Source organism: Phyllostomus discolor, chromosome 3 (assembly GCF_004126475.2).
Source record: "Phyllostomus discolor isolate MPI-MPIP mPhyDis1 chromosome 3, mPhyDis1.pri.v3, whole genome shotgun sequence".
Lineage (NCBI taxonomy): Eukaryota > Metazoa > Chordata > Mammalia > Chiroptera > Phyllostomidae > Phyllostomus > Phyllostomus discolor.
In genome coordinates, this window is record NC_040905.2 from 14142919 (window position 1) to 14158644 (window position 15726).

A 15726-nucleotide genomic window follows, 5' to 3' on the forward strand; every position below is an offset into this window, starting at 1 on the left:
CTCTTGTCTATCAGTGGGCTAATTAATACTCAATATGTCACGTCACTTGTATTTATAGAGGCATCCCCTCTATAAATACACTGCCTCGTTCTTTAGAACCTGGGTAGAATTCCATAGGATGAACAGACATTAACTTTTGATGATTCCTCCAGTGAAGCATATTCTGGAGTTCTCCATTGTTCCCCATTATAAAAATACTTCAGGACTCGTCTTGTGCATCTATTCTTCGGCATTTGTGTCATCGTTTCTCTAAGGTGGAGTCCCAGCTGTGAAATTATTCGTTACAACAGTATGCACATTTTAAATTTGGAAAGATACTGGCCCAGTTCCCTCCAAAGAGGACATAATGTGTAGTTGTAACCAGCATTTTCAACAGTGCACGTTTTCTGTACATCTGCCAGCCTGAGTGTTACTCGTCCTCTGTAGTTTCGTCTGATAGGCCGAAGCAAGTTCACTGTCGGCGCCGGCATCTCACTCGCACTCGCGGGAGAGGGCGCGGCTGGCGTGTGTTTCGTGCACTCGTTCACGGTCCTCCGTTCTCACTCACTTTTCATTGGCTCCAGTTTATCATCTCTGGTCGAAAGTCTGTCGAGCATCATACTTTTTTCAGTTCTCCAGGTAACTCGTTTTCAAGATAGCTGTCTCAGTTGCTTTATACAGATGTATTTAAACTTAAGCTTATGGTTTAAACTAGGTATTATTCAGTGAAGGTCGGTTTGCTAGAAGTGAAACCGTAGAACCACCAGTTTATTGAGATTTTAAGAATGTTTCCATTTTTTTCCTATCCCCACATCTCCCTTTTGTAGTCAGACTGTTGACGTGAACTCTCCTGGAGTCAGTTTAAAGTTTATTTTGGCTGTAGCTGGCGCTGGGGCATGGTGTAATTCAAGTTGGGAAGGCTGCATCCGCGGGGAAGCCTGCTCATTGCTCGTGCCATTGCTGTAGTAGAGCTTTGGAATCCTGAGTCGGTTTTGTGGATCGGTTGTTGGAAGTGGCCCCATTCTGAAGAAGTAGTTCTTAGTGTGGCTGACAGGGGGCAGGAGGGTGGGAGAGTATCTTAGAATTCCCAGCGAGGCAAGTGTGGCTTGAAAAAAACATCATTAATTGAGATGGCATCTTAATGTGACTTTATATTTGGAAAGTTTAGGAAATGCCTGTTGTTAATACAAGTTTTCAGACATGAAGATTAGTAAAGGCATCTTACTCAGAGTACACAGGAGACATAGTAAGGCAGTTACTCCGTTATTCTCAGTGTAGGGAAAGAGGAAGGCGTGTTTGTATTTCTTAAGATAGAGTGGTAGGCTGCCGAGAAATACTTGTGTAACCAGCCATGTCCTTAACACAAAGTCCCTAACAAATCACCCTCCCCGCAAATAACCATATAAATAATCCAGCAATATAAATGGAGAGAACTGGGTCTCTAAGAAACAGTTTATAAAGTCTGTCAGTTCGTTAATGACTGTCCAGATTCATTCCCTGAAACACAAACTCCAGTTCTTCCCGAATAATGAGCCGTTGTCACGGGTCCGGCCCCAGTGCTGGCGCAGCTCCTGCTAACCTCAGCGCGCCCACTCTGACTTCTCATTTACATCATGTCCTATTTATCTCAGCCAACGAGATCAAAATTGCTTCTTAGCCCGCGGTGACACAGTCCCATAAATCCCCAACATAAACATGTAGCAAAGCAGACAAACCCAAAGAGCCAATTCATTAACATTAGTAAATTCATGGCCGTCTGTGAGCGAGTGGCTCCGTTATTTATCTGCTTCAGAAAGTCATTCCACAGATATTTATGAGTGTCTTCTCGTGGGGCTGGGGCTCTGGCGGGACTCTCTGGTCTTGTCCACTTTTCCTTGTATTTCCATAGGGATCGCTCCCCATCGCTGAACCAGAGGCAGCGGCTCAGTCTCCCTCCTCAGGCTGTCTGTCCAGGGTTTCTGCTTGTTCACGGTGCTAAATATCTGCCTTGTTAGGTTTTGGGTGCTATTTTAAATATTTAGCAGATTTCAACATGGATTTACACTTTCTCCTTCGGCATTCCCAACTTTGCACCTCCTGTGTGTGTGTGTGTGTGTGTGGGTGCGAGCGTGTGCGTGTTTATTTGAAGTTTTCCCGTTCCTCTGCTGCCGCAGAACTCCTCCCGCGTTGGCAGCTCTGTGCCCAGGCTCAGTGTTCCCACAGGCCCCATTGGCCTGTGTCTTGCGAGCATTCTCCTGAATAGGGCAATACCCTGGGTTTGTAGGCTTACGTGTGTTCTTCTGACAGCTCTTTTGTTTTTTTAGTCTTTTTGCTTTAAATTCAGTGCCCCTACTGTCCTTCACTTTTATTGGAAGCTCCACGAAGTCAGCCGTCTGTAACTGCTTTGTGGCGAGGATCTGGTGCTGTTTTTTGTGTACTTGGAGTTGCATCTGCTTGCTCCATCCGCTGTGCACCACCCAACCTCTCCAAGTAAAACTTCAAAACTTCTTTCTGATCCTTGCAGGAAAACAACCCTCTGCTCCTTCTTACAGTACCCAGGACTCCTGGCGTACCCTTATTGGTCCGAAGCACTCTTTAGGAATCTTACCAAATATGAGATTATGAGCCAAATGCTATTTTACTCTTTCTTTTCTTTTTTTTTTTTTTTTAAAGATTTTATTTATTTGTTTTTAGAGAAGAAAGAGGGAGAGAGAGAGAGAGAGAGAGAGAGAGAGAAACATCAATGTGTGGTTGCTGGGGGCCATGGCCTGCAACCTAGGCATGTGCCCTGACTGGGAATCGAACCTGCGATGCCTGGTTCGCAGCCCGTGCTCAATCCACTGAGCTATGCCAGCCAGGGCTGCTCTTTCTTTTCTTGGTGGTTCCTAGCCTCAAGGCTCTGTAGGTTTCCCTTATCCCTGCTGTTCGGACTGTGTACACGTGCAAGTCGACATATTCCAGCAGCGATCTCCTCCTCGGGCACCAGGGCCCCGCTGCACCGCAAAGGGTACAGGAGGGTCTGGTGCATGGACCGTGGAGTTTTCTCGTTCACTTGCTCGCCTCAGGCCCCTGGAAGCAGAGATTACTGTGGGCCCACACCGACAAGAGGCATTATGACAAACAGGCACTAGGTTTGCTGGGCCCCTTTGCAAAGAGGGGGACCTCACTGAGGAAGACATGTCACATGGAGTCATACTGAAATGTCTTGAGACAAACTTTGATATATAAATAGGTCATCAATCATGGAAGTTTGTTAATCAAAGTGGTTCCTGGGTCTATGGCAGATGTTTTGTAATGAGGCATAAAAATTTCACTGCTGTAAACAATAATCTGAGTCAGTAGACAGAACAGGTCCTCGTGTGAGTTGATTGTATTTTGTGTTTTGGTGACTCCTTGGTTAAGAGAACTCTGTTTGCAGAATGTTTTCTGCAAAGATCCCTTTGGGAACTGTGATTAATCATTATTACTCTACGTGCATCATGAATGCCTAGACCTCTGGCTTCGTTTGTGTTTTTCCCCCACGACTGTGATATGGCCCACACATAGTGGTCCCTAACGTTGGGAACATGCTCCCACCTGAGAGTGGAATCCAGAGCTCCTGCTGTGCTCTGTAAAGCTTTGCACGAATGGACCGTCTTGCTGACCGTCCCTCACACACTGTCCTCATGTCACGCCATCCACACTGGCCTCTTTGCACTTCCTGGAACACGTGAGTCTCTCTCCACCTGTGGACTTGCGCCGCGAACCCAGACAGTTTTCTCCCGGATTGCTGCACAGTGGGCTTCTCTGCTGCTTTCAGTCCTTGCTCACACGGCTCCTCATCACAGACGCCTTCCTCGACCACCCCTTACGCATAGCTGCAGGCCCCGGCCCACTTCGGTCTCCTTCACGGTCCTCACCGCGGCCTGATCTGTTGCGTAGTTGCGTGTTCTCTTTCTCTTCCCTGCAGTGTAAGGGGCTACGCCTGTTCAGATCGCCACTGTTTCTGGTGTCTAGGAGAGTGCCTGCTACGTAGAAGGGGCTCAGTAAATATTTGCTGAACAAATAAGCAAGTATTCAGATTAATGAATGAATGCATGTCTACACATACAGTAGCTCTGTAGCAGCAATGCCATCTAGAGTCAGAATAGCAGCCAAGATTTAGAAAAAACACACAAATCAAAAAGAAATCTTTTTTTTTTAGATTTTTATTTATTTTTAGAGAGGGAAGGGAGAGAGAGAGAGAAACATCAATGTGCGATTGCTGGGTGGGGGTCATGGCCTGCAACCCAGGCATGTGCCCTGACTGGGAATTGAACCTGCGACACTTTGGTTCGCAGCCCGCGCTCAATCCACTGAGCTATGCCAGCCAGGGCTTAAAGAGAAATCTTGATCTTTACTCTCTTCTTTCTCCCATGTGTAGGCCTTCCCAAGTTCTTAGCCCATAGCAACTTGTATTCAAGTCTTTCACCCTTTTCCATGTTCCGGTACTTCAGATTCCTTGCCTGTCTGTCACTAACTCCTCCAGTGCAAACAGGACACTCTCATTTGTGCCCACCCATCCCCGCCATCTCTGTTCCCTCATTTCTCGTGAAGCGTTTGGCCCTATACTGCTGTTCCTGGCGTATGCCGTGACCTGGGGAGGACATTGCCCTCTAAACCTTCAGGGCTGTTGTCTTTCCTCTGGGTGGGCCTGAGCAAAGAAAGGGGACGTGAGGTGGCTGCACGTGTTGGTCCAGAGAGGAGGCAGAAGGCTGTGCACCTGAAATTAGTGCCCGCATTAAATGAGCCTTTGGTTCATCAAGCACCAGATTAATTGGCTTTTCCCAAGGTGCTGTAATTACGTCCTTTGTTGTTTCTGTCTCCCGTACTTCGTGGTATGTGCTCAGTAAGCCTCAGAACACTTGGTATTTCCCCATGTACCAACTCCAGAATCATCTCCATGATATTAGCGCAGGCCCTGTACTTCTATTCATCATGGCAGGTGCAGCACATTAGCACCAGAAATTTAGACCATAACACAGTAATCGCTTATTGAAAACATCCGTAAATATCCCCAATGCTTAGAATTTCTTTAAGACAATAACATCTCTTCTAAAGAGCTTTCATCTGTTACCTTAGAAAGAATGATAAAATATTTAAGTTTTGTATTTTACAAACTGTGGTTCTGCAAGCCGGTGGCTTTAAATTTATTTAGGTAGTCACCTTTTCTTATACTCATACCTCACAAACGGAGCCTTTCATCGTTTATAATGTTGCTCTTACTGTTTTCTAAATGAGATGGTTTATGAGCACCGTTCATCAGTGAAACAAACGGCTTTTGGGTTGTGTGGCACCTGGCTGAACAATGTAAATCCTACATCACCTTCACAGAAATGTTCTGTTTTCCCTGCCGTCTTGTTTTTCCTCCCTCTCCGGATTGGCTGTTCATTGGGCAGCTTTACTTTCCAACCCCTCTCTGCACTCCCCGCCAGATGGAGGAAAGGAAGTGCTGTCCATGCACCAGATCCTCCTGTACTTGCTGCGCTGCAGCAAGGCCCTGGTGCCCGAGGAAGAGATCGCCAACATGCTGCAGTGGGAGGAGCTGGAGTGGCAGAAGTACGCGGAGGAGTGCAAAGGCATGATCGTCACCAACCCCGGCACGGTACGTCCTGGTGCTCACACCCTCAGACACGGAGCCCCTCCTCCCAGATCCGAGTGTTTCAGAAAAGCAGTAACCGCTTTTCAAAGGTTACGTACTCGTTGCATCTTATCCTTGAGCAATTTTTTAAGTATTTAGGAAGTACGGAAAATATTGCAATGTAGGCATATTTGGTAGTGAGTCCGTCTTAATAAATTTATTATGCTCATGATGGAGAACTTTGAAGTTTTTAGATATGTTCAGGTCTGATTTTTCTCTAGGTATAAAAGTAATCTATCTTCACTGTAGAAAATTAGGAAAGTCGAAGAGCAGCCCAAAGAAGGCAATAAAAATGATCCATATTTCCATTCTGCAAAGATGATACTATTCAGTTTTGTGGTCTCTTTAGGATAGACATATTTCAAATTGTTTTGGCATCATACTATGAAGAATTATTATATTAAATATTAAATATTTAGACCTTTCCCTCTCATCCTTGTCTAGAAACCACCACAAATATCATTTTCCCATAATCTTAAAATTCTTTAGGAGTGTAGTGAGAAAAAGGGAAAAGGCCCCTAAGTTATAAAAGTAACTCCTTCTTGTTGGGTGCCCAGGTTGCTCCCAGACCTTTGCTATGACAACTGTTTCGTTGCATTTGCATATGTGTGTATATGTGTGTATATGCTTGTATCTTCGAATATTTGTCCACCTGACTCCTTCCGATGAAGTCCTATAAGTGAAATTAGTAGTGTGAATATATGCACATATTAAGGTTTCTGGTTCATGTGTCAAATACCTTCCAGAAGGGCCGTGAAATCCGCTCTCTGACCAGGGGAACATGCGAGTGCCCATTTCTTCATATTGGTTATACTATGTTAACAAAAAAAAACTTTGTCAGTTTGATGAGGAAAAATATTACTTAGGTCAGTTTTGTGTTTATTTTGGTTTCAAGCAAAAATTGATATTTAAAATGTTTATTGACCTTTTATGCTTTCTTTTGATAATGGCCTATTAATATCCTTTGTCTAATTTTCTTATGTGGTATTTGTCCTTTTGTCCTTTTTCATCCATCTGTTTATTGATCTTTTGCCATAATTATCACATACATTTCCCATTTCTTTTTACTTATTATTTTGTTTTAAAATTAGCTTCTAATGCTGTTTAAATAAAGATATAAACATTAAGAGAGAGAATTAAAAGATAACTAGTTTTATAAAGAAGATGCTGTTTTATAATTAAAATTATTGTTTTCAAAATATGTTATTGTTTCATAAAATAGTTATATATTGGCATCTTACCAGGATAAGGTTTTCCAGAAATGGAGAATTAAAATGTTTCCATGTAAAGAAACAGAATAATCTATTTACACAAAGCTGTTGTTTTAAAAAGGCTGCCAAATTGTTTAATAGCCACAATTCATAAAAATAAAAGCTCCGGACCAACTTTTTGTAGCATGACAATAACATCTGCACCAGCAGAATGTTGCTGTTTGCAAACCCAGCATTCCAGCTCGTGCTGATTGTTTTAAACAAATCTCGAAAATGGAAGTGTTTAATAAAAATGGTTTTAAATATAAAACTTATTTAAAACTGAAAAGTCCTAGTTTTTACTGTTATATTTTAAGCCACATAAGTCATTGTTCAAGTAACTTTAAAAGAAGTATACAAGTCATAGCACTATGAGAGCATGACTGTGAATTTAATTTTTCTTGTTTAGACAGTTGCATAAATTTACATTTCTTCTGTCAGGTTTATGGCTGGATCAGGAGATGGGTTGAGGTGATGGTAGACATTATCTCTTCATCTTGGTAGGTCTGCCTCAAGCGTCCCATGATTTACAGTGGACACTTTGGGAACACTCTTACCCTGGAGCTTCCTTCCATGGTGTGGTTAAAATTTCCTGAGATCCTAGAATCAGTCGGAGAGCTTTTAAAAATATAACAATGCCATGATTACCCCCACCCCATATACTCCAGGGAGGCCCAAGGATCTGTAGTTAAAAAAAAGAAAAAATTCCCCGGTGTTTCTCGCTCATTCATTGGTTGTTATTGAGCCAATGGCATAGAGGACATTTACTCCACAACCATGATCATCATTCAGCTCATCGCTGAGGGACAGCTCTGTGACCCAGTGCTAGTAAAGTGTGTGGGTTGTATGTGGCGCTTGTCCAGGTGCGGTCTCACAGCATGTCCATACAGGAGGGGTCTGTGATGAATCAATCTGTGGGCCAGTCCATAAAAAAGCCAGCCAGGAAAGCCCATCGTGAGGTTATTAAGGAACCGAGAAGTTGTGTGTTACTGGCATGTTTAAGTGTACATGCCTGGCATGATGTGTGGCCAGTTTCAAGATACTGAGGAAACCAGGTTAGTCCGGATGGAAGGTTTGTGTTGGAAAGTAATTGGGAATAAGTTAAGAAAGGTAAACTTGATGCCAGGCTTTGGGACATGTCAAAGTTCATTTCTTTTTAGTATTTACCTAAAAATTTGATTAAAGGAGGACAGGATCCTGAAAACCCAGTATCATTCAAATATCTTTCATTATTCTGAGAATAAGGCAGAGCATGCATGCCACCGCCATTCATGCTCTGCAGTACTTGCTTTGGAAGATCACTCAACGGCAAGAATATGGGGGAATTTATTAAATTTTCAAGCCCTATGGTCACATTAAGTACTTGATTGCTACAGAACTTAAAAGAATTAATCTCCCTCTCTTGGCACTTTGCCTCTGCCAGAGAGTACTTTGGTCATTAGTAAGAAGGATTTCTATTCCTCTGCCAGGATGGAATGACTGATATTGTAGGGTGTGGCCAAATTCTAGAACTTAACTCCATTCCCCTCCCCAACCTGTATAAATTTAGAGATGCTATAGATATTTTAAATCACTATTTCCTTGTTGATACCATAGCATGGTGTTTAAAGTCATGGAAACGTGAATAATTCGCCAGCATTTTTCAGTTGCGTGTTTCCTCTTTTGAAAAGGAATCCAGCTGCTTTGATGCACAAAGTACTGGAAACGATCCTTAGGCCTAGATAACACGTTGTTACTGTGTGTAAGCATTTATACAATTTTATATTAGGTTATCTGTGACTGAGATCTCTACTTACTAATTTTGAGACCTGGGGTCAACTTTTGAAGATAGTAGTGAAATTTTGCATAACTAACATTTAAATATTCTTTAAAAACTTGAATAGAAGTTGTTTTTAAACTACTCTGGGTAAGTTTACACAGACCCATTCATTTTGTCACCTACTTGGAGTTGTCAGGTGGTACCTGGGGTACAGTTGTGGATCGGGTAACCAACTAGCTGGCCCCAGCTGCTGGGGCTTTCCCGCTTTTAATATTGCAACCCCTCTGTCCTGGACAATCCAGGCCACCAACCAGACTCCAGTTACTGGTCATTGCTGTGCGACAGAATGAAGCTTATTGGCCTCCGTGAGCATCAATTCTCTCGCCTTTGGCTCTAAAGCAGCTGAGCCAAAGACCCCACAGTCTCCTAGTAAGAATGTACTTTCTTATCAGGGACTGCCTGGAGTGTCCTTAAGCAAGAAGGTTGCTAAAACACTCTCTCCATGATTTTACCATCTTTTCCCAAACTTAAGTTTTCAGGATGAAAGGTATTTTACAAATGGTTCCTTATATTTTAGTAACTCAAGAAGGAACACACTGTTCAGTTTTTCCTTTGTTAGACTTGGAAAAAACCCTATGAGACTCTCTATTAATATTAAAAATGGCCTACATGGACATAATAAGAGAAGCTTGACCATTTGGCCTTGTACTACCATACCATCCCTTCTAATTTAAAGACGTGGAATGGGAAGAATACATAAGGTGCACAGAGAACTACCGGGAAGCAATTCCGTAGAGGCGTATCTGTCTGTGTGTGTGTCCTGGGTGGAAGTGAGCTGTCCATCCGAAACGTGAATGAAGAAGGCAGAGGAAGCCAGCGCATCTCTTCTCCGTGATGTGCATCCTTCCCCCTGTGCCTTTGGAGAGGTTAAGGAAAAGTTATATGTGACTAGGTGTCCTTTTAAAAGTTTAATTTTTTAAAGGTTTCTGTGTGGACTGCAGAAAAGGACAAGATCATTGTTCATTACGCCAAATGGCACAGACTCATTCACAGGGATGACATTATAGTTTTTATATAGTGTAACTGCTTTGATGAAAGGGTTTAAATGACATTTTCCCTTTGGGGATGAGGCTTTCCTAGAAAAAAATCTGATTAATTTCTCTCCTGCTTAGGTTAAAGTCAATACTTAAAGACTTCTTCTGGGAATAAACGGCTTTGATTTTTCTCTGTAGAAACCAAGCTCTGTCCGCATCGATCAACTGGATCGTGAACAGTTCAACCCCGATGTGATCACTTTTCCAATTATCGTTCACTTTGGGATACGCCCTGCACAGTTGAGTTATGCAGGAGACCCACAGTAAGATATTTCTCGGTGTTTGTCTTAGCCAATCTCACCTTCTACTAACAGCTGAGCCAGCAGAGGAATACCCTTGAGTAGATGCTTTCCTTTCTGAAGAGTTAACGAGTCACGTTTCCAAATTGCGGTTCCCAAATGAAACAAGTTTTGGTAGCACCCTAAAGAATTATTTCCTCTACATATGTGACTGTAGGAAGTTATTATTCAATAGATTATCGTTGGCAATCATGGTCAACAAGAGTCCTGTATGTTTTTGATCTTTAAGGAGCGTTTCGTTTATTTGTCATTATAATGCTTATTATTATTTCTATTTTTCCAGTGCCCTCTAGAGGAAAGTAGCACCATGTGGTTCCTAGCACTGCTGAATTTATGCAGAGTTCTGTTTTTTGGAGCATCTTAAAAAGAGCTCAAGACCCCCCCACGCAGAGTGAAGGGTTATGTTGGAAGGAGGAGCCGTGACTTCTGACTTCCAGAGTTGGTGTTTCTTTCCACACTGGGGTTTTTCTGACTGGCACGTTAGTGTCTTTGGGGAGACGAGCAGCCTGTGTGGGATTGGACATAGCACCATTATCTTCTTCAGGAGTGTCTGAATTTCCTGCCTTGTTAAACAAACATTTCCCTGGCTTACCTTTTTTTTTAAAGGATTCCTTAGTGGGAGAAAAGGGCATGGGGTATTTTCAGTTCATAAATACAGCTCTGGCTAATATATTAGAAGAGGCTAAAGGGTTTTGTTCTTTTTTTCCCCCCCTTTGGATAAAAGTATGAAGCAGTGACCCAGGCACTGTGTAAGTACTCCTTTCTTTCCTCCATTCTCTAAGAAATTGTTATCAAAAAGGAAAGACCCAGCTGAGGGCGAGAAAGGAGCCGTTTCAATGACAGAAGCAGTTTCAAGATGACAAAAAAAAAATCCCTTTGAAAGTGCCTTCTTGTCAGAAAAGTGTTAGTAGAATGTGATTAGGCTCTCGTGGACTCTGAAGGCGGGAATGGGGATCGATAAAGGGCTCCACGTTCTTCTCCTTCCCGGGACGCATACGCAGTCTCCTTTGGACCGACCCAGGGTCTCGCACACTCGGCTCCCGGTGTGCTTGCCCGTGTCACGGCATATCCGTATTGGTGTGCACCATCTGTCTCGTTTCCCCCCCAGGGGAAGAGTGGACGCAGCCAGGCAGCCAAGGCATTGGCACAGATGGGGTGCTCTTTTGTGGGATTCTCCAGCTGGTGCTTTCAGGGCAGGCAGTTCGGGGACTGCCGGTATCCTTATTAAGAAAGGGGCCTTCCTCTCAGCAAGCATCGGAAAGCACACATTTAAATAGAATGTGTTACTTTCAAAGAGATCAAACGAGAAATGGCACATATTTCTATTGGTTTTGTATGTCTCCTTTGGAATTCTTTCCACAGACATTCACCCATATAGTGACACCTCATTTTCAACCCAGATAAGCAATGATCAGCTTAGTAACTAAGTTCCAGATGACTCCTGGTCATCCTGACCTTCAACACCCCCAAACCATATTCTACCTTAGAATGAAGGAAGGCGTGCTGCCACTGTGATATTAAAAATAATGCAATTTGTGATGGAACAGGCCTATTAAAACAACTGCCTTTATTGTGCTTCCGATTTGCCTTCTCTTTGTTTACGATGTCTCTGTCCTTTTCCTTAGGTACCAGAAACTCTGGAAGAGTTATGTGAAACTTCGCCACCTCCTAGCAAATAGTCCCAAGGTCAAACAGACGGACAAACAGAAGCTAGCACAGAGGGAGGTGGGTGTTAAGCCCTGTTTTTCTGTGATCAGTGATGATGCACTTCAGGTCTATTTCAAGATTGTTGCGTGGTTGCTGCGCTTCTAGAGTAAAATAGAAAATACTTTCAAAATATCGTCCTTGACTCCCTTCCTCACATTAGCATGCTGAGTGATTTTTATCTTATTTGTATCTAAGGAGCCTTTTTTTTTTGTCCTAAAAAGGATAGTTTCTTTTCCTTCTTGATCGTTTCTTAATGGATTGCTATCATTGGGAATAAATATATCTTTTATAGAAATTAAAGTTTAAAACTTAGTGGATCAGCTTTTTATCATTAATTAGACTGCATATAATACAACTTTGGGTCTTATACAGATTTCTTGGTCTTAAGGTTGTAAAAGATTGTCTTCTATACATTTAGCAGTTTAGTCAGGTCAACTTATTTTGTAGGGTTTTATGTTCTACAGTCCATATTTCTCTATTAATGGATAGCATTATCCCTATATTCTAGGATCACTTATGTTTTAGTTATCATTTTAAGAGTAATTGAGTTTGGTATCAAATAGATTTTGTCCCAATGAGGTTTTATTCTGCTTGGTGGTGTAAGAGCAAGGCCTTGAAGCTGGGAAAAACGTTTAAATTTTGGCTTTGTCACTCACTGTGACTTGAGCCAGTTGGCCTCATTACGAAGGAGGGAGGCAGGGCTGAGGGGGGCTGACCGCAGTATCCCCTTCTTGGTGCGCCCAGGGGAAAAGGCTGTCACATGGACTTCTGGAATATTCCATTCCACTTGCCTCTGATTGGCGGTTAGGATGGTGGTGGTGGTGATTCCTTTGTTATTACCCGTTCCTATGAGATTGTTGTTGAATAAGCATACACATTGAAAAGTATTCTTATGATTAATTATTTGAAAGGCAGTAAAGGGAGACTCAGTTCCTGATTACGTCTTACAGAAGTTTTGGATTATTGTCTCTATTTAATAAAATGTCCCCTGGCCTGTTTCCATAATGGGCTGGCAAATTTGAAAACAACTTTTAAAATTATGTGGATTACAGGTTAATTTACTGATTGCCTTCCTTAGACGTAAATGCTTGACATAAGGCTCAATATAATTATAATTTTTACATGCTGATTTCAAAATCCAAACACTGTGCATTGTGGGGTTTTATTTATTTATTTTTTTATCAGTCAAAGGGCATTTTTTAAAATTTTATTTATTTATTTTTAGAGAGGGAAGGGAGGGAGAAAGACAGAGAGAGAGAAACATCAATGTGTGGTTGCTGGGGGCTGTGGCCTGCAACCTAGGTATGTGCCCTGACTGGGAATCGAACCTGTGATGCTTTGGTTTGCAGCCCGAGCTCAATCCACTGAGCTACGCCAGCCAGGGCTGAAAGGGCATTTTTAAATTTGGACTTGCCAGAATGGTAGATTTCATTTAGATTTTTTTCTTATCTAGTTACCCAAGACTTTGAACATTCTGGCCTTCCATTCAAGTAAATTACTGTAATTTGGCATGAAGAGGTTCGAATACCTGAACGTAAGAGTGATAGCGAATGAATCTGGCTTATTTTCTAATGCTTGACGTTTGGCTTAATATTGCTTTACGACCACCAGGCTGCTCATCATAACGGGTTCTTTTCCAGGAAGCACTCCAGAAAATACGGCAGAAGAACACGATGAGGCGAGAAGTGACGGTGGAGCTGAGCAGCCAGGGCTTCTGGAAGACTGGCATCCGCTCTGACGTCTGTCAGGTAACGCCGTCGCCCCTGGGAACACAGTTGTGCCTACACCTCTCCTTCAGCAGCCTTCCGGCCCTGCCATGTTCCTGCTTGGAGAGGTTGCTACAGAACATACCATCTTGTAGCTGAACGGGACGCCAAACATACATTGTTTTGTGTCATTTGGGTTTCGGTTTTGTTGCTAGTTTTGGTATTGTCTTGTTTGGTTCCGTGGGCGTGTGCACCCACGTGCACAGTGGGCGGGTGCGGGAGACGCCCCCACCCGGCTGCAGCCCATGTGGGGGTGCATGGCAAAGAGGCGCCCCAGCAGTTCTGCAGGCAGAGTCCTGAGGCTGCGTGTGCAGACTCTACAGGCCCGAGACTCAAGCCCACGCTGCAGAGAACCGAAGGCATTAACGAATAGAGTCAGTGTAAATTTTATATTTGAGCCAAACGGTAGTACTTGTTCATTAGAGGACCTCTGTAGAGGAACATGTCAGGTGTATATGCCAACTCACTAATAAGTGTTAAGCATTTTTGTTTTCCCTGGGGGTGGAATTTATACCAGATCAGAGATCCCCAAAACCCAGCGTATTCTTTGACTCTTCACCTGCTTTTTTGTTATGATTAGTATTGGTTGCGCTTTGTGGGAATTACAGTGAAGGTTGGGGTCAGGTAATGTAATTTGCTGTGTTGAGCGTTTTGAAGAATTCTTTCCGGGCTTCCACTTATCTGTTCTGATGGTAGCATGCGTTGTAATAAGTTCAGACACTCTTAGGTATTCATTTCATCATAATGAGTTTTTAAGAAAAAAAATCAATGTTGGCATTTAATTATTATATTGAACAGTGGGATTTAATCCAATAATTAAAGGTATTGCCGTGTAATTCATTTACCATGTGATGTCCAAAGCTAAACAGTTGTGTTTTAAGATGAACTGCTATTGATGCAGTGCTGCCACATAGTTTGAGAATGGTCACCTGCAGTGGTACCCAGCTGCATCCCCCGAGTCTTCAGACTCTACAGGCCCGATTTTGCCAGTTGACCAATTTTTTTTCTCTAAGTACCTTCAGAAGTGAGTATCTTATTCTGTCGATTTGGAGGGCCGCTTGAAGCTGTATCACCCGATTTTCCTGTTTGCTAGTGTTTGTCCGAATCCAACATTACATCATCCTAAGGTAGACGCCATAAGAATGATGAGCAGAATGTTAAACAGTCTGCTTAAAATCTGGTGACCGCAGTGACAAGCCCAGGTGACCGTTTAAGGAGACCCTGAAGTTGTGGAGCCCTGAGAACTGGCCTGGACCTGCGTGGCCTTCTCGTAGGGTGATTTTCTAACTGGAGTTTTTGGTTAAAACTAAAGTTTTGTTTTATAAGAAAACCTTATGGGGGCCTAATTTGTTTTTTTCCACTGAACGGAATTTTTAAAAAAACTATTAAGACCTTTTGTCTCGTTCTCTTGGTAAAACAAGCCAGGGTGCCAAGTGAACGCTCTGTTCCGCTGTGGTTTTGTGTCCTGCGGCTGCATCACAGACGTCCTGGTCCGGTTCCTCAGCGACTCGAGGACTAGGTTGTCTTCTCCGTGTGTGTGTGTGTGTGTGTGTGTGTGTTATACCTTCTGTTTTGAGGTTGATAGGCAGAAGCATTCAATCACTTTCTTTGACTAACAGGCCAGAGAAAGTGGACCCTGATTAAAACTCACACAAAGGTGAACACTTCTTGATCTGATAATAGTTCCTCCCTCTGTAGGACTCATTCTCCTAAGACAACTGTATTTGTTTAGAAGCCATGCTGACTGTCAACCAGGTCAGTGCCAACAGGAATTTCCAGTTTGCCTGTGGTGAAGAAGGAAACTTTATTCAGTGCAAAACAGCTTGACTTGTGATACTGGCAGCTGTGAAAACAGCATGGTGCGGGGGGTGGGGGGTGGGGGGGGGGCTCTCTGGGACCAGGCCCCTCCACTAGTTCTGCCCCTGCTCCTCGATGGTCTGCTTGGTGCTGCGCGGCTCTGTTCTGCTGCACTTTGGGCTGCTCAGTTCTGTGCCAGTCTGGTGTTTTGGCTTAGCCAGGGAGACATGGTCTCTACTCTTCTGTGGAAAGGGCAAGTGTGCTGTCAGAGTCACAGGGTAGCTGGCTTCTGTGGACAGAAATTCCTGCCCCTGGGCCCCCCCCCCCCCATTAGTCTGTTCTCATGCAAATGAGGGCTCCAAATCCTTGCAGTTTGTGTGGTCTAAAAGTCACTGTCCTGATTGGTCAGAGTGGAGCCTGGTTGGTTGGAGCTTGCA

At 43.2% G+C, this 15726-nt stretch overlaps 1 protein-coding gene across 10 annotated transcripts in view; it reads left to right on the forward strand.

Annotated features, from left to right (window-relative positions):
- DROSHA (drosha ribonuclease III) overlaps positions 1-15726 on the forward strand; it is a 106646-nt gene that overhangs the window by 44163 nt on the left and 46757 nt on the right. For 9 of the 10 annotated variants that reach the window (XM_028521669.2, XM_036020234.1, XM_036020239.1 and 6 more), the window contains 4 exons: positions 5412-5581; positions 9859-9983; positions 11645-11744; positions 13367-13474. In XM_028521669.2, the coding sequence (XP_028377470.1) occupies positions 5412-5581; positions 9859-9983; positions 11645-11744; positions 13367-13474 (503 nt within the window). The remainder of the gene's footprint in view (positions 1-5411; positions 5582-9858; positions 9984-11644; positions 11745-13366; positions 13475-15726) is intronic. The other variant, XM_036020237.1, reaches the window with a different exon arrangement.